The sequence below is a fragment of the Python bivittatus genome, unplaced genomic scaffold (genome assembly GCF_059951505.1).
Source record: "Python bivittatus isolate LINGU-HERP-01145 unplaced genomic scaffold, Pbiv_v1 ctg000850_np1212, whole genome shotgun sequence".
Lineage (NCBI taxonomy): Eukaryota > Metazoa > Chordata > Lepidosauria > Squamata > Pythonidae > Python > Python bivittatus.
In genome coordinates, this window is record NW_028277112.1 from 21,077,467 (window position 1) to 21,097,134 (window position 19,668).

General features: G+C 40.6%; 1 protein-coding gene across 9 annotated transcripts in view; it reads right to left on the bottom strand.

Moving 5' to 3' along the window:
• The window catches only part of NREP (neuronal regeneration related protein), a 55,343-nt gene that overhangs the window by 20,468 nt on the left and 15,207 nt on the right, over nucleotides 1-19,668 (bottom strand). The window contains exons 1-3 of one of the 9 annotated variants that reach the window (XM_088129816.1): nucleotides 8,710-8,784; nucleotides 7,844-7,884; nucleotides 6,518-6,578 (exon numbers count right to left, since the gene is read on the bottom strand). In XM_088129816.1, coding sequence (XP_087985942.1) covers nucleotides 6,518-6,520 — 3 coding nt within the window. In that variant the 5' untranslated portion in view covers nucleotides 6,521-6,578; nucleotides 7,844-7,884; nucleotides 8,710-8,784. The other 8 variants (XM_088129817.1, XM_088129813.1, XM_088129812.1 and 5 more) reach the window with 8 other exon arrangements.

The following is a 19,668-nucleotide window of genomic DNA, read 5'->3' on the forward strand; positions in this document are numbered from 1 at the left end:
CCATCTAGTAAGCAGTGGGAAAGAACTCTGAATCCTTAGACTGCACAGAGAGTAGTGAACATAGAGCTTTCACATACCTTCTATGTGAATTTTTCCAAATTCTGATCTTTAAGTATAGTACTGCATGTAATGTAGTGTTATGTGATCCAATTGTAAGAAATATAGGACAATCATATATGCATTCTTATGTGTAAGAACAAGTAGAGCATACAGGTTTTCTTGGGCATACCAGTGAATAGTTCTGCAAATGTTGAAGGCGCTTGGATAAAATGAAGATGTGGAGCTTTATTTCCATCAGTCTCAGCTGCTTTGAACTTACGATTTCCCCTTGCAAAGAACAATGAAGCAGCAAAGACTACACATACAGCAGCAGAAGTTGCACACTCCATTTCTCAGTCCACAAAAATATGATCTGAATATGTAGTGGCATCCTTTAGAATTTAACATTCCATTCAATTTAGGCTCACTGGATAGCAAGCAGAGAAGAGGCCAATGGATTACAGGTAGTCCTCAACCTATGACCATTTGAATTTATGACGGTGCTGAATGAATGGTGGTCTTGATGGTACTTGGAGTTCTGGCTGTCCCAGCACCCCAGTGGACATGTGATCGTTATCTGGGCGCTTGGCAACCAGTTCACATGATCGGTTGCAGTGCCTTGTGATCACGTAATCACCATGTGTAACCTTCCCTGCCAGCTTCCCCAGAAAGTCAACAGGAAGCTGGCAAGGAAAGTTGCTAGTCGCTGGGGTAAGTCTCCCCCACCTGCCCACCTCCCCCTAGCCTCTCTGAGCTTGCACTGGCCATTCACGTACCCATGCACCCTCTCCAACCCATGCCACACCCGCACCGCACCCTTGCACACCCTCCCCAACCCACACACCTTTGCACACCTTCCCTGACCCGCATCTTTGCACACCCTCCCTGACCCATGTCGCACCCTCTCCGGCCTGTGCCACACCCTCACCGCACCCTCCCTGACCTGCACCACACCCTCACGCACCTTCCCAAACTCTCGCACACCCTCTCCAACCCACGCTGCACCGCACCTTCACGCACCCTCCCCAACCCACACCATTCCCAACTCACACCTCTCGTGCACCCCTTCGCACCATCCCTGACCCTTGCGCACCCTCCCCAACCCTTGCCACACCCTTGCCTATCCACATCCTCCCTGACTCACACCTCTCATGCACCCCTTGCACCTTTGATACACCTCTCGCTCACCCCCCGCACCCTCCACAACCTGCACCTCTTGTGCACCCCATTGCATACTCTTCCTGCACCTCCCCCTCGCTCCCTCCCCCACCTGGCAACAGCCACTTACCTGTCTACTGGCCTGGGACTTGCAACTTCCTGCTGGCTTTCCCACTGGCTTTGGCTGTGGGAAGCCGGCAGGAAATTACCTCGCCTAAAGATCATGGGATTCACTTAACAACGGCAACCAGGACCGCAGGGATTGCTGTCCCTAAGCAATGCAGTTGCACTTTATGACATTGCTTAGTGACAGAAATTCTAGCCCCAATTACCGTCATAAGTCAAGGATTACCTGTAGAGTAGCAGAATGAAGACAGAGAAATATGGAGGGTTTTTTCCCCTTTCTCCTTTTAAATTGTTAGAATATTATGAATCATGATGCATATTAAGTCCTATGGAGAACCAAGACTGATCAAGCTTTATTGCACATACAAGTTAATAAATAAATAAATAAATAAATAAAATATCAGAAGGCCGAGCAGCCTATGTAGGCTTGCTGGCAACCAGTGTTAGGATATAAGACATAAGCAGAGAATATCAGACAGAAAAAATACCAACACCAGAGAGTAACAGCCAGGGATAAAAGCCAAACCACAGGGCAATGCATATCTGCACAGTTGGAGAAGGGGGTCAAAGCTGCAGTCTAAGAGCTGGAACACAGGCAGCACAAATTTAGAGGGTAAGTCATAATTCAAAGGCTGAAGCCTAGGACGCAGAGTTATAAACATATTTATATATGAGATTGGTGGACACAAGAAATAAAGTCAACCCAATATTTTAGAGCATAAGCTTAATTTCTGGAAAGAAAAAAAATGGCTGAAAGTTGAAACTTGAAAGCAAAACATTATTGCTAATAGTACCTAATGAAGATTGTTTTACAAATATATTTTATATATCAAGGTCACCCATTAGTACTTATGTTTCTGTCAAACAGTGCAAGATGAAATGCATGAGTTGTGTACTACTGTGCTTTGGATGTTTTGTTGAAATTCCTCTGTATCTTTCAGATAAATACAAAATAAATTCATGTCAGAAAATCAAAGTACATTTTTACATTACTGTCTACCAGACAGAACCAGGTCAACTTTAAAAACAAGGGCAAGAAAACAGCGAGTTTCTTATGCTTATACCAACACTTCCACCTGCATATAAGGACTTCCCCATATTCTCTTTTAACCCAACAATACAATACAATACAATACAGTACAATACAATATGTGCTGGCCTTGAAACCAGGAGACTGAATTCTAGGCCTCCCTTAGGCACGAAAGCCAGCTAGATGACTTTGGGTCAGTCACTCTCTCTCAGCCCAACCCACCTCATACAGTTGTCATTGTGGGGAAAATAGCAGGCAGCACTATTAGATATGTTCACTGCCTTGAGTTATATATAACTTCTGTTTTTTATATATATGTAAGTCTGAGCCTTGTTATCTGGGAGGAGTTTGAGCTGGTTGATCATGAAGAAGTAGACAGGGTCCTCGTGGCTGTGACCTTGGCCACCTGTGTTCTGAACACATGCCCCTCCTCGTTGGTTAAGGCCTCCCGGGAGGTGGCACGTGGCTGGGTCCATGTAGTGGTTAATGCCTCTTTGTGGGAGGGGATGGTACTGCCTGCCTTGAAGAAGGCAGTGGTGCATCCCCTTCTCAAGAGGCCATCCTTGGACCCAACAGCAATAGACAACTTTCGTCTAGTTGCCAACCTTTCCTTTTTAGGGAAGGCTGGGGAAAGGGTGGTTGGTGCTCAGCTACAAAGGGCCCTGGATGAAGCAGATTATCCAGACCCTTTCCCATCTGTGTTCAGGCTGGGGCACAGCACTGAAATGGCACTGGTCACGCTTGTAGATTAACATTGGAGAGCTCAGATGGGGGCAGTGCCACCATTATGACCCTCCAGAATGTATCCTTCTGGACTGGCTTTGGGGGTTGGGAGCAGGAGGCACTGTTTTGCAGGGGTGTTTCAGGGCTCAGGTCTTTCGCCTTTCCTTTTTAACATCAACATGAAACCACTGGGGAAGGTCAGTGCACTGGTGATACCCAGCTATACAATTCCACCCCTTGCCAGGCAGATGCTGCTGCTGGGGTGCTGGCTGAGTGCCTGGAGGCTGTAAGAGTCTGGATGGGGAGAAACTGGCTTCAGCTCAACCCTGGCAAGGCAGAGTAGCTCTGGGTCTTTGGCCTCCCAGGCCTGGGTGATATATCATCTTTGACTGGATGGGGTGGCACTCCCCCAGACTGAGCTGGTGTGTAATATGGGGGTCCTCCTAGACTCATGGCTCCTGCTTGAGGAACAGGTGGCAGCTGTGGCTGGGGGTGCGTGTGCTTTGCACAGATTTGCTTTGTGAGCCAATTGTGCCCTTTCCTGGACTGGGACGCCTTCCTCATGGTCACTCATTCCTTAGTCACATCCCGTCTGGATTTCTGCAATGTGCTCTATTTGGGTTTCCAAGAACAAATAAGACGGGCACGCTCTTAGTCCCCTCCCTTAATGATGCCATCTTATGGGACCCAGGAAGTGTGCCTTTTCTGTGGCAGCCCCTGCCCTATAGAACACCCTTCCACCTGAAGTCTTTTAACTTTCTGAAAAGCACCCAAGACCTGGCTTTTCCCCTAGGCGCTGGGATCGGGTGAGATTGGTGAGATGAACTTGTTGTGGGCTGCATGGGGAAGTTTAGCTATGGTGCCAGGTCTTTTGGTTTTAATATTTTTACTGTAAATAGATGTTATTTTATTTTTTGGTCGTGAGCTGCCCAGAGTTTGGGACAAGTTGGGTGGCAATATAAATGTTTTAAATAAACAAAATAAATAAATAAATAAATAATAAAAAATAGGTAGGATAAAAAAAACTATCAATGAACAGTAATAAATAATAACAATATGGCTTCTCACAGTGTGTTGGAGATGCTTCTGAAGTTATCCAGACTTCAGGAAATGTTTATTAGATGAAACATGGGCTAATATATGAATTTATATTTCAATTTGCTGGTTAATCACCAAAATAAGAGATTTGAACCTGATATAGAATAAAAAACTGTGAATAAAATGTCAGATTTAACGTACTAGGAAATTTTATAGAAGCAATGTTTAATGATGTAGAATTAAATTGGAACCCTGGGAATGTATGTTGCAATTCACTTGAGTAACAGCCACTGAATCCAATGGAGGTCACTTCTGAGAGAAGAGCATTGTACTGTATTATCTTACCTATAAATAATGCTGGTGCAATAGGTAGGTTCTACTTCTAAATAACTCCTTTTAGGATATGGAAATGTATTTTTAAAGAAAAACTGATGTACAAACATGACCTGTAGAAAATTGTATGGCAATTAGCTAATATATAGCCCTGTCAAGACAGATACATAGCTGTTAGTTTTATTACACACATGGTTCAACTGGCATTTATAACCACTTGCTGTGTAGTTGAGATTTTGTGGTCCCAATTTTAATTTTCAGTAGTTACTTTTGCTTTCAGTAAACTAAGAACCTTGTCTAGTGGGATAACATAATTCCCCAAAATATAAACTGAATTATTCTTAAAATAACCTTAAAATATATCTAATGTCACCCAGTGGAGTTCCATTTCTACAACATAAGTTTTCCTTATACTGTTCCTCCTGCAATTTCATCACTTCCCAACAAATAAAAAGGTGGGTTTTTTGAGGAGGTGGGAGGAGAGGCTTTGAAAATCAGTGTGAATTAGCATTTCACCTGCCGGGGGTGCTGACACCCATTGGCAGATATGCTTAGAGGTAACTTAATATTCACAGACATTTTTGACTTTCAGTTCTCTAGTGAAATAATGTATTAAGTTATGAGAAAAATCCTCCCAAAAAGGAAAAGGGTATACAGGAATTCCTGAAAAGTACTCCTCATTATGTTTTTTGGCAAGTTGGACCTGGAAAAAAAACCCCCACCATATTTTCTTAGTTTAATTATGTCATAGTGCAAACTAGTCCAGTTCATATTTGTTCAGAAGATCCACGTGATCAATGAGACTTACTCATTATAAGCAATTAAGCCAGTAATTTTATTTAGATTCTGCTCTTCTGCAGTTGTACTCAAAGCTTAAAATACAATAGTTAGGTATATTCCTGAATTTCAGTTTAAAGGAACTGATCATATTAAGAAACAAACATTGCAAATATAATATACAAGCAGCTGACCAAAAATAAAGTAATGCATATAACTGCAGTGTCATTCCTCCTTCATATAAAGATGTCTATAAAACTCTTTACAGAGGAGTTCAATTAACCTCTTCTGTACTTTTTGCCCCTATTTTGTATAGTTTTGTGACAACATAAATGCAGTGTTAAGTCAAATTTAATCTATTAAACTCATAGTAAATTAAGCTAGATCAATAGTGATCTATACAATAGTGTCTTCCTTTGAGGCTAATGACATTATCACTAAACAATGAGAATACAGCAAAAGGGTTAGCCTTAGCACTTCTAACTTTTTCCAAAACAGCGCATCAAATTTTACAATATTTTCTTATATTACCATTTTTACAAGGAAGGTAGACTGTCTATACCATTCTAGAACTACATTACTAATATTCTTCCCAATTACACTGATTAGTACATATGTTACTAATTGTGAGGCCCCTTTATTTTTATTTTATTATTATTATATAATAATCAGAATCCTGGTATCAGAGATTGCAATTAATGTTCTTCATTGAACACCTGTTTAATATGAAAAAATGTAAGAAAATAAGAAATATTCTAAGTACTAGTGTAATATTGGAAAGAGAAGCACATTGAAAATAGTATATTTTCATACAAACATTAAGACAACATGCAGAGATACTTTTAGTCTACTTTGGAAATTAAAACTCCTCTTTTTACAGAAGGATGTCAAATAATCCTTTTCAAAAGATTAAACAAATAAACTGTTATTAGCAAAATCATAATATATTAGATATTTCTGCTGCCAGATATAATGGTTTTAAAAATGTACAGTAACCGATATTGGCATGCAACTTAGCTTTTTTTTTTTTTTAAACTGTTGCATGTGTTAATGCATGTGATATACTGAACAAGTCCTCTGGCTCAAAATAAGCCTTAACTTAGGAAGATAGGCTGCAGGTTTCCATTCCTGAAAATGGAAAATCCTACTCACAAGGACTTTTACAGTGCATTATTCATTGCATGGCAAATTCCCAAAATCTGAATTGTATGCATTTTAAAGGTCATGTCTATGAACCTGTGTTGAAATAAGTATGCCAGTTTTAAAAAAAATTAAAAATTAGAGCATTCTTACCATTCTCGCACTTTTAAGACTCAGAAATTCACTTTTTTTCTGTCAGCACAATGAAAATTCTCTGCAAAAGATTGAAAGAAAAAAACCCTCAAATCATGTCACCAAACAGGAGGCAATTTGCCCAATGATTAAGAAAACAAATAAACCAACAGTTAAGGGGAGGGGGGGGAAACTTGTAAAGTCCTTTGCTCACATGTCCTTTCTGCATCCTGATTCCTTAATCTAAACTGTATATATTCCACAGGTTCAAACATAGCACGCACAAAGGAGTCCAGGATACCTAGATCTCCAAAAATAACCCCTCCAACCCAAAACAAATATGTTATAGTTAGCATATTGGACCTGCACCTCTCTGAAATGCAGCATGGATTCAGACTAATTTACTTGAAAAAATCAGACAAGGCAAAAATAGTGCCTTCTGTGTCAGCTGCATAGCTTCTCCATTGTTCTCAGACATACTACCAGCTGTCTTCCCCCTCATTGAAGATCGCAGGATTACAGTCACACTTTCAAAACGTAATACCCTAGAGAGGGGATATTTTTGGAAATGGCACTGCATTACATAACCTACCTCGAGCACTAAACACATGCTTACACCTTTTTTCTGAGAAAAGACTATTAATTTCAACAAAATTTTGCCTCAGAATTCATTATATTTGCTGCAAAACAATCAGCTGATTTACAGTTTGCAGAATACAGTTTCATTGACCTCAAAGTGATTCCCCTTTAAAAAGTAACATGCAGAGTCTGAAACTTCTATTTTATCATATACAATTTTATTAAGCAAAAACCTAGCCCTGGGGGTTCGAGCAAATGAATATAAGGTTGGGATTTTTTTTTAGAAAAAAAGGGTAGAAGAAATTCTACACCAAGCAGGCTTCCATTAAAAACCACATTTAATCTGAACATAACTCATGGAATCTGCACCAAAAATGCATAATTTAAAGAAAAAAAAAAAGTCATTCCAGACTTCACTGCTGCACATTTAAATTTGTAGAAAGCTGTTGCAGGAAGAATGTCTGTTTCTAAAAATACACCCAAGGCAACCATTACTATCCAAGCTTCTAAATCCTCCCTTTGCATAGAAAGACAAAGAGTTAAGTCTATCTATGCTGTACTTTCCCCTTCTTCACACAGCCTTCTATGGAAACATGAAGCAAGCAAGAATAAAGGGGGAAAATCCCAACGACTCCGCTAGAGTCCTAATAAAGTAGAGGAGAAATGGTAGAAAGGATATTCCAGAAAGGAAAGGAAACCAGACAAAGAAAAAGCAGGGAAGAAATCTTTTCAAAAGACTCTGCATTGGGGTAAAATGTATATACTTACAGATAAATTCCCCTTCTCACTTTCTCTCCTCTCTACATGATCTGAAATACAAATGTGAGTTTAAAAGGGGCAGCATGCTACAGAAAAGAATTTATAGAAGGGGAAAAGAGAGAGAAGGCTGGGTAAGGGGTGTGGGAAGGAATGACTGCACCTTTTTCAGAGTGCAGCCTTGGAAAACGGGGGAGGGGAGAAACGGGGTGGGGGCAGCAGCAAGAGGGGAAAATCTCGCTCTCTTTCAGGCTTTGATTGTCTATGCTGGTTATATTGAACAATGAGCTAATTCTGATGGTAGCTGGCCCAGCGCCAAGCTCTCCCCTGCTCTCTAGACACCCTCCCCCTTCCCTTCGCTGCTGCAGAGCCAGACTGCTTAGTCTGCAATAATCTGTAGCTCGAAGTACCCCCCCCCCGCTTCCTCCTCCTCCTCCTCCTCCTGTCTAGCAGCCGGAGAGCCACCCGACCAATCGCTGGGCACAGACCAGGGAATGCTGGAAACCCAACAGCAGAGGCAGGATCGGCAGAGAGAGGGAGATCTCGAGCTCGCTCGCCTCCCCTCCCCTCCCCTCTAATTACTGTGCCAGAGGCCCAGAACTACCTCTCCGCCCGAGTCCGAGGCTGGGCCAGAGGAGAGCACCCATTGGTGAACGTCGCCGTCGGTCAGATCCCCAATCTCCCCACGCCCCTACCCGCTTCGCCGTCGCTGCCGCTGCCGCTGCTTTCCAGACAAATAATAAAGAGCAGAGCTGGCGGGAGGGGTGCCAGGCATGAAGCGCAGCCAAAGAGCTGCACAGCCGCGGCTCGGCGCCAAACCTGAGCGGGAGGGGTGCGGGGAGAGAAGGGGAAGGAGGCGGAGGAGCGCGGCCACATACTGTAATAATAAAGCGGCGGCGGCGGCAGAGGGCATCTGAGGAGATCGGGAGAGAGACCAGCGGCAGCGGCAGCGCGCGTTGCCGCTTTGCCTGTCTCTCTCTGCCTGATATAGAGGGGGAGAAAATGGTGCCCAAGACGGCGGTCCGGGGGCGGGGAGAACAGGCGGAGCGGAGGAGATTCCGCGCACTGACCCAGAAACGCACCAGATCGCGAAAGGGGACAAGCGGGGAGGGAGGGGGACGCACATATCCCGGGGGGGGGGGAGAGGACAAGTTTCCCGGGAGGTTGCATGCAGACTAGGTTCGCGCGGTTTTTTGTTTTTTGGTTTTTTTTTGTTTTTTTGCTGCTGCTTTTAACCTCAGTTCGTTGAACAAGCCACAGTGGCTGGGTTCCTACATAAAAGCCATAAACCATGTTTTGCAAACGCTTTGTTCACATAACATCTTAAACCGAAGCCAAATAACCTTTTCATTGTTTAGTGAGAAGTGCAAGCCGAGCTCTAGACTTGGTTAGGCTGACATACACCCAGTTAAATTCACCCAGGAAAATGCTCGTGAATCACGAGCGGAGGTTTTCAAGGAGGTGAAGGAAGCAGAAAGTACCCAGGCAGAACTAAGCGCCGTCAAGAACTCGGGCAAACTTAAGGCTGGCTACAACAGTCCGGGTCGGAACATTTTGCTACTTCGAGGGCTGGCAGCCTCGCCGCGATTTCTGCACATGCGATACACTTTCCTTGCTTTGTTGGCATCGCCAGTTAAAGATGTTTTTAAACAGAGACAAATGATGTTTACCATGAAGTTTCAATGGGATTTATATGCCAAGAGCAACGGGCTATCTTTCGGATTAAAAAAAAATCTGAAGATAACGTGTAGATCAATAAAGGATACTGACTTTAAAATGAGACTTTGATTGTGTAGTTGCCTTGCCATGTTCGTGGAATTTCAAAGGTGGTGTGCCAAGGTGTCTTCCAATTTTTAACCTCTGTGTGAATTCCCACTGCCTCCTTTTTGCTGCAGAAATTCTACTTAAAAAAGGGACAGAAGGGGCAACTATTCAGTGTTGGGGGGATGGGGGGATGGTACCCTGTGGAAGGATCCAAAAAGAAGGTACAGTGCTATATAATACATTCAGAGAGAATGCAATTCTCCCAGAAAAAGAGAGAAATTGAAATTATGAAGATTATAGAGTTCCCTGGAGGTATGCCACCAAAATCTGAATATGAACATTCTACCCGAAACAGCTGTTGTGATCCATATTACTCTTTTTAAATTTGATACTGATGAGTATTTGAAAATGCATACACCATACATTCAAGACTTGTGATACTTTCAGAACAAACAGGTTATTTGTGGCTTAAGAGTTCATAGTTGAGAACCCCCTTCATATACCTGAAGATTCTCAATTAGTAAAAGTCACACATACACAGAGAGGTAAAATATACATTTAAATAATGAGCCAAAAGGTCATGAAATGCATAAGATAGAATCTGTGATCGGTCTATGACTGATTGATTATGTGTCATCAAGTCATTGTTGACTCTTAGCAACCACATAGATAGATTTTCTCCATGATGATCTGTCCCGAACCTGGTCTTTCAAGTCTCCCATTGGTGCACACATCACTGCTGTAACTGAGTCTATCCACTTTGCTGCTGGTCGTCCTCTTCCTATCTTTCCTTCCACCTTTCCCAGCATTAGAGCCTTCTCCAGAGAGCTAGGTCTTCATATAATGTGTCTCTGTGTAGGATAATTTGAGCCTGGTCATTTGTGCCTCAAGTGAAAACTCTGGGTTTTTGTTTGATGATTCGTCGGTTTGTTTTCTTGGCTATCCAGTGTATTCTCAGGAGTCTTCTCTATCACCATCTGCCTATACAAAGCTTAAACTCACATACAATCCAGATGTATTTGGATCATTCACAAGTGTATAAATTGACAACAATCTTCTCTCCAGAGTTCTATGCAGCTCATAAAAATAACAGTTAAAACATTGTTCTAAAATATTCTAAAACACAAAAGTAAAACACAAGTATAATGCCCAGAACTATTATACATTTATACAAGCAAAAGGGCCAGAATATAAGCAATATCAGCATTTTGAAAAGTAGAGTGCAGCAGCAAAAGAAGATATGAAATGAATCTTTTACATTGAACCACAATTATTTCAGAAATAAGTTTACACCGAAAGCCACTAAAGTTCACAAGGGACACAAATATAGCATGAGGGCTCATGATACTTAATCTTGATCTGTAGATAACTTTAAAGGATGGAATCTCACTGGTGTCTGTCTACTGATAAAAGGTGTCATCAAAATAGGGGGTATTTTCAGAAATTCCCCTTCCTCTTTAAAGCTCTTTATATTACTTCCCTGTTTCAAAGCTGCCCAGGGCAGTTGGGAGTTGCACAGCTGGAGTCAAAGATAAGGGGAAACAACTGAAAGTGGTCTGAACAATTGAAAGGCAGCAGTGAGGCTTTCCTTCCAGGCTATTATTTTACACCACTAGCAGAAGATGTCAGAAGATGTTCTGATATCTTCAAACAGAATTTACTGGCTGTTTGAAGATATCAGAAATATACCAGTGTGAACCCAACTTTTGTCTTTTTCTTTTTTTAAAAAAAATAAATTGGGTATTTTTTCCTTCGAGAGAAACCATAGTTACTGCCATCCATTTAACAGCCAAATTGTAGCAGCATTTCTGCAGATCATGCAAGGGGTTCTTCTGGGATTTCTCAAGCCTTCTTCTCTATGCTTTTAGAATTTGATTTCAGTCTGATACCAAGGCATTACAGCATCTGAAATGAATATGTATCTGTTTAAAATTACATTTTCCAGATTATTACTAGATGTTGTGCAACAAAATGTAGCTGTTGCTCTTTTTTTTCATAAAAATAATCCAGATATTTCAAAGGAAGAACATCTGTTTTAGGACCTCCATGTGGTTTATTTGTATTTATTTGTTAGATTTATATCCTGTCTTTCCTTCAGAAGTTCAAGGAGACATACATAGTACACCCTCCTCCCATTTTTCTCCCTATAACAATCAAGCGAGGTACCAAGTGAGGCTGAGAGATAGTGACTGATCCAAAGTTACCTATTGAGCTTCCACGGCTGGAAGTGGACTGCATATGGGTCTCCCCAGTGTCATTCCAACACTTTAACCACCTCAGTATACCACTGGCTCTGAAATACTGAATTTCAGAATTATTATCCTGCGAAATAATACTTATTTCACTAGCTAAGGATGTCTTTGTGATTTAGAGTGCTCTCTGGAATGGGGCTAAGTGTTCTAGGCAGTGGGTAATGTTTGTGACATGGCTGGTGCTACACAATACAACCCACCCACTCATTTCCCAAGCTAAAGCCAAAGAATGGCTTTATAAGAAGAGAAAACAAGTGTATAAGTGGTATGGAAACTGAGCTGACAGTCTTGGGATAAAAGCAAGAGAACTGCTTTCTCGGTTGGATATACAACAGCACAGATTCAGACAATATGTATAAGGGCTATACATTAGACCCATGGTTCTTAAACTGTTTGACCCAATTACTCCTTTTCTTAGGCTCAAAAAATGTCATGACTCCCACAAAAAAAGGTAAACTGTTGTTTTTCACAAGCATCTCAGCAGTGGCAGTCCCAAACTAGATCCTTGACTTCCCCAGGATATACCCAGATTACCCCCTTAGGGAGTACCCAAATTACCCTTGGGGTAATTACCCCCAGTTTAAGAACCACTGTGTTAGACCTTATGCTTTGAGAACTAAGTGCAGTTCCTGTTATCCACATCATCCACTTTCTTTAAAACATTTAATATACAGTGGTACCTCGGGTTACGAACACCTCTGCTTATGAACTTTCCGGGTTGCGACCAGCTCCGGCCGCAAAAATTTACCTCGGTTTGCGAACTCCGCCTCAGGGTACGAACCAGATCTGCGGCCATTTTCCGCCATGACATGTGGTCCGCGGCCATTTTTCTGCCCGTGCCATGTGGTCCGCGGCCATTTTTCCACCCGTGCCACGTGGTCCGCGGCCATTTTCCCCCCGTGCTGCGTGGTCCGCGGCCGTTTTTCCGCCCTGCCGCGTGGTCCACAGCCATTTTTCCGTGGACGCCGGAACGGATTAACGGTAATTACATTGAACCTTATGGGAAAATTTGCTTTGGGTTGCGAACAAATCGGGTTGCGACCAGAGTCATGGAACAGATTAAATTCGTAACCCGAGGTACCACTGTAGTTTTCCTGTTGCTTAATGTGGTAAATCACAGAAGGCTGGCTTTGCTGGGAGTGCATGGGCACCAGTTTGATAAATTGATTAATGTATTAAGAAGTAGAGACCCCATTGAATGTATTGGCCAATATGATGAGAATTGTAATTCAGTATATTTGTGGAGAATAGGAGATTCTCTGACCTATCAAAGGAAGTAGTGACAAGTTTCTAGGCTGCTCCTGTTATGAGAACATAAAGCAAAGATAAGAACATCTGTCAATACAAGACAAAAAAAATATACTGGCATGTGCAACATAATCTATACCATGTTAATTTCCCCCCATTTTTATTCTTTTCAGTTAAACACCAGCTGATCCCAGAACATTCCTTTGCTATTTGCAGGTTGGTGGCAGGTTTGTGAATGTAGCATAGCACTGTTTTCAAGTGCCTATACTTTGATGATTCCTCACTCACAGTTCTGCTGGCTAAACTGCAAAAAAACTATCCCCCCAAATAACAATATAATTGAATCAAATAGAAACAAGAATGAAGTTACTAAGCAGGACATTTTTTCCCAGCTGATTTGACTACAGCCTTTTGGAAAAACCAAACCTGAGTGAACCAAATTTTATTTGATTTCATTATGGCAAGTACTCCATGAGATTCTGATAAGCAGGCTAGAGCTAGATGAATAGCATGACAAGTGACTACAGAGCTGGCATGAAAATTGCACTCAAGGACTACTCATCAATGATTCCTTATCAAACTAGATAGACGCATGTAAGGGAGCACTGCAAGATACAGTCCTGTTCTATAGTATTTTGCTAGTGACCTGAACAAAGAGATAGAAAGAATGTTTATCAAATTTGCAGATGACTGAAATTGTATGAGATAGCTAATACTCTAGAAGAAAAATCTAAAATGATCTTGATCAGTCAGAGAACTGGTCTGAGAGGAACAGACTGGAATTTAATATAGACAAACAAAAGCTTCTTCATTTCAGAAACAAATCAAATGCTTTGATAAGGATCTTCAAATAGTAGTAGTCTGCTGCCAGCTGAATATGAGCCAGTATATGTGATTGCAAAAAAAAAAAAAAGCAAAACTAGTTTTAAGAAGCATCAAAAGAAGTGTTATTTCTAAATTACTGGAAGTAATAATTCCACTTTATAATGGTCAGGACCATCTTGAGTATTGTGTCCATTTCTGGACATTACATATAAGAAAGATTCTAACAAACTGGAACTGGCTTAAAGAAAGGCAGCAAAGATGGTCAGGGGACTAGAAACTAAATCCTGTGAAGAGACAGTGAAGGCACTGGGAATGTAGAATGTTGAAAAGAGAAGATGGAAAGGTGATATGACACAGTAGGTCAAAACCTGTTCTCTACTATTCCAGGTAGTATTCACAATACAGGTAGTCCCCGGGTTAAGAACACCCATAGTTAAGAATGGAACCTATTGTAGCAAAATTTTGAGTTAAATACACATTGACTGGTGTTAAATACACAATGGTTTGAGTTAATTACCCAATATTACGTACAGTATTATACACTAATACTGTTCAGACTTACATACAAATTTGACTTAAGAACAGACCTTGAGAACGGAACTCATTCTTAAACTAGGGACTACCTATAATGGATTTAAGTTACAGGAAGGTAGATTCCAACTGAATATTACAAAAAGAAAAAGAAGAAGAAAAACTTCCTAACAGTAAGTTTGATAGTGGAAAGAAGTAATCACTTCCCTTTACTGGAACTGTTCAGAGGGAGGCTAGATGGCTCATCTGTCAGGGTATGCTTTAATCTGCCTCCTTGCGTTGAACAGAGGGTTAGATTTGATGCTCTGAATGATCCGTTCTGACTCTGATTCCATATTGGTAGGTGTGTTGTCCCAAGTCCAGATCTGTTCAGATAGCTGGAATATGGCTACTGTGGGACTGTGACTTGCAGATTAGAATTGGCAAGCAGAATGGATAGGGCTGGGCACTCTTTGAAACTGATTCAGAATAAGTGCCTAAAAACAACCTTTGGGTACTTTAAGAGTTACCTTGTGAACTTACTCCTGAAAACAGCAGCATCTTGTGCGTGTGTCTATGTGTGTGTAAGTCTGAAAAATAACTATCTGCTGTAATAAGAAGCAGAGAAATGCTAGGTTCACACAAGGACCAAAACACTTATTCTGAACCTTTATGAAGTTTGTCCAGTGCTAAAATGCATCCTATCCCTTCTGAAATTGCCTCAGTGCAAGGCCGAATTTCCTATAATGGGCTGATTTCAGATCAGCCCTCTCATCTGCTGATATGCCCCAGCAAATCCCAGTTGACCTCCCACTCCCAGCTTCTGCAAAAGCACTAAAGGAGAAATATGCAGTTGGAAACTCATGTTTCACAAACTAATGTATAGCTTGGCTCAGATTTCATAATTTTTTCTAGTACTGTGCAATAACACTTAATTACCACAATTCCTTCAATTGTTATTATTGCAAGTCAAGCCTTAAAATAGAGAAAGGAGATCAATAATTGTAAGTTACCAAGAGCCACATAACTAAGCAATGAGCACTTATTTTGGCTTTGGAAAGGCACTCCATGAAGTTTATAAGTGTTTTTAATTGTACAGAATAGTTGCCAGAAACATTCCAGGAAACTTTTTCATGCCAGGAAATTAGGAGCTGCTCAGTTCAGTCAGAAGAAATTATGTGCATTCTGATCTATAAGGACTAACACTGAAAGAGAAATATATTGCTTTATTGTACAAATGCAGGAGGAAGGTCTTTTAAAAGGAAGGGCATTGAAATGAATATTGTATATAGCCTGTTGAACTTTTTCCATCAGAATTCCAAAACAATGTTTTTGGCCACAAGACTAAACAGCACAGATGGGTGGCAGTGGGAACAACATAGAACAAGTCCTCCTTCAATGCCTTGGGACAATATTCCATACTTCAGAATCTTGGAAAGCCCACTATGAACTTAAAAATAAAACAGCAGCTACATCCTTGATGGCCATTAGGAGATTCTTCTATACCAGATGAAGAGAGTTTGTTCCTGCAGCCCTTAAACTATTTGAGGCCAAAACATTGGTCCAGATCTTATATGCAGCACAAGTTGGCCTGTGTTAAGAACCATACAGAGGTCATACAAACTAATTTTCTTTTTTTTTAATAGTAATTTTATTAACAATTACAATTAAAAAGATAAAAACTAATACAAACTAAAAACTAAAAGAATGAAAAGAAAAAATAGAAAGTGCAGAAATGAAAAAAAATAGAAAGAAAAATAGAAAAGAAAGAAAAAATAGGAAATAGGAAAAAAATAGAAAAAAGAAAATAGAAAAAAATAGAAAAAAAGAAAATAGAAAAAAATAGAAAAAATAGAAAAACAGAAAAGAAACAATAAGAATATAGTGAAGAAAAAGAAAAGAAATATATAAAGAAATGGCTTTCCCCTTCATCACAAGTATAAACAATTTTAATAACTTATCTTAAAATACAGCAAATGATCTCTTCTTCCCATATCCTATCTCCTATCTATAAACAAATCCTTAAAGTCTTGTCGTTCAGTCCTGATCACCACAAGTCCATTAAGGGTTACCAGAGATAACAACATATCTATTTTAATCTTGATCAGATAAACCAACTTTATATTCCTTCCTTTTACTTTTGACAATCTTGATCTTTAGTCCCTTCAGATAATGTCTTAGAACTTGATTTCTTTTCATTTTTTCTTTGTCCCTTCTCGCAAAATTCTTCAAAGCTTTAACAAGTCTCTTTTGTAAATCCAATATAGCAAAATTATCCAGGTCACTCTCTTGGTTTGTTATTTGTATATCCCTTTTAATTATTAAGACATCCGCCGGTTTCTTTTATATGTCCAGTGTAGCATCTTTTTCCATGTCATTCTTGTAGCCTGTCATTTTTAAATCCACTTTCAGATCAGCCTCAATCTTATCTGGTAAAACTTGTTCCTCTTTCATAACATCTTTGAAATAAAGTATATGCATAGAGGCAGACACTCTTTAAATTAACTTCTGGGTCCATTGTTCAAAAATATCCTTCAATATGTCCAGTGTTAAAATATTTTGCTTCATTCTGTATTAGTAAGTCAAATTTAAGTGTTCTCCTTTAATTGTAATCTTTACTTCCTTCTGGTTCCCTCTAGTGTCCAACCTTCAAAGTCTTATCCTATCTTTTTTTTTTAAAGAGAATTAAAAACAAAAGCATTTTCCCACGGGTAGGATTCTTATAATCAATCCCAAAATCTTATTTCAAATTCATTTGGACCCTTAGTCCATTTGTAACTTTCCAAAGTCAAAGTTCTAATCACCCTTTTGCTGTTTATTCCAAAAGGAAAAAAAATTATCCTTATACTTGTACTTAAAACTTCTTTCACTAAGAATTGAAGGAAACTCACCCGGTGCTGTAAAATGTGTCCATCCAAAGATTCCTAATAGCTGAAAAGCAGTTAACAAGCAATTTCCAAAAGTGATTAGAAAAGGAAGTATGTGAACCCAGTGTCCTTTTGAAGGCGCCGGCCATGGTTTGAGCAAAAAGATGGCTATTCCCTTGTCTCCTAAACCCACCAGAGATCACTGTCTTGCTGTCTCCTCCTGAGGAGCAACTGTATTGAGCACTTGTGGGCGATCTCAAGTCCTCTCCTTGTCCGGAGAGGAATTACAAAGAGCCAATCTATTCATCAGCTGCTGGAGTCGTCAGCTCTGCTTTTAGCAGAGCTGTCTTCAGTTCACCATTTCTTCCCTGGAAGTGATACAAATTAATTTTCTGAGGTCAATATCTGCTGCACCCAAAAGCATCTCTAATGCAGCCCTCAGACCTGAAGCAGGGATGCCCAAAACTGAACATAGGGCTTGGAGGGCAGTTTTGACATATTGGTTGAAACTTCTGTTTTTTCCAGTGAGCCTAGCACTGCTGACTCTAACAGATAATTATGCTTTTCCATGGGCCTTGACAGTAGAAAATAAATTAATCACCATTGGCTTATCTAAAGAACAGCTAATCTCTGCTGGCTATGATCAAGCCAAAATGAGAATATATCAAAGGCTGGAGGATGCATAATTACAAACCAAAATTAGCTCCCTAACACAGAACTCCAGAATGCTCATCACCATGAACACCTGGAAATCTGGGAACTATCTTAGCACATTAACTCTTCCTAGACTAAGGAAAGGATTCTTCAGAGCTAGATATAATGTATTACCTTCTGCCCTTCTTTATGGCAGATATAACAAAACATCTATACATGAAAGATTATGTCCATTCAGTTGTGGAAAAATAGAAACAGTCAAGCAAGTCCTCCTTTACTGCAATTACTATAGAGATCTCTGCAAGTACCACATAACACTAATCTTCCAACAATTCCGAGGCAAAACAGATGAGTTTTGCACTACACTATTATTATCAGACATCAACCAAGACATAACAAAGAGAGTTGCAACCTATTGCTGGGTGTCAGTGAAGACACAGTGCCAGCTGACCCACTCAAATAAATTTCTGATCTACGATTATAATAAAAGATTTGGATGTTTGAGCATACTTAGTTACAGCAATCTTATTCACACTAGCAAAATATTTAAAGATGCCAGTTCTTCTAAAGCATGATTTTTCCGATTAAATGTATTTAAGGCCCATACTTAAAACATAAATGTATTAATAGATACATTGATTCAGGGGTTGGCAGAATATAAATCTAAGTGTACAGTGGTACCTCGGGCACCGGGTACCAACGCCTCTGTTAATGAACTTTTCGGGTTACAACCAGCTCCGGCCACAAAAATTTACCTCGGTTTGCGAACTCCGCCTCGGGGTACGAACTGGATCCGCGGCCATTTTCCCTCCCGTGACATGGTCCGCGGCCATTTTTCCGCCCCTGACACGTGGTCTGCGGCCATTTTTCCGCCCCTGACACGTGGTCCGCGGCCATTTTCCGCCCCTGACACGTGGTCTGCGGCCATTTTCCGCCCCTGACACGTGGTCCGCGGCCATTTTCCGCCCCTGACACGTGGTCCGCGGCCATTTTTCCGCCCCTGACACGTGGTCTGCGGCCATTTTCCACCCCTGACACGTGGTCGTAGGGAGGGGGACTCTCCCTCCAAGCAATAGCCGCCTCCCTGTCCTCCACGCCAGAACGGATTAATGGTAATTACATTGAACCTTATGGGGAAATTTCCTTCGGGTTGCGACCAATTCGGGGTGCGACCAGAGTCGCGGAACGAATTAAGTTCGTAAACCGAGGTTCCACTGTACTTATTTGGCAGCAGATCCAACTGAAATCACTGTAGCCTCCTAAATCTATTTTGGGTACTGTAGTAAAATTAGTTTTAATTAATCTTGGATTATGATGATGATGATGATGATGATGATGATGATCATCATCATCATCATCATCATCATCATGACTACTGTATGATGATAATATAATATGAAATTCAGTGCTAGAGTTTTATTGCAATAACTAAAAGATTCCTGATCTGTAATTTTATGCATGATTTAGTGAATTCAGTTTTGAGTAAACATGTGTAAGATCTGATTGTCAGCAGTTAAAGGGTGCTTCCTGATAGTAATACTGGACAAAAGACATTGTGCAGCTAATCCATCTTTTCCTCCTAAATGGATTTTCTAAACCAATAGAAGTGATGATAAAACAGGTAAAGGTTACAAATGAAAAATGAAGATGTTTGGCCATGTAGGGCATTAGTTAAAATTCTGTGAGTGAGGCAAGGTAATCATAACTTAAGATATCT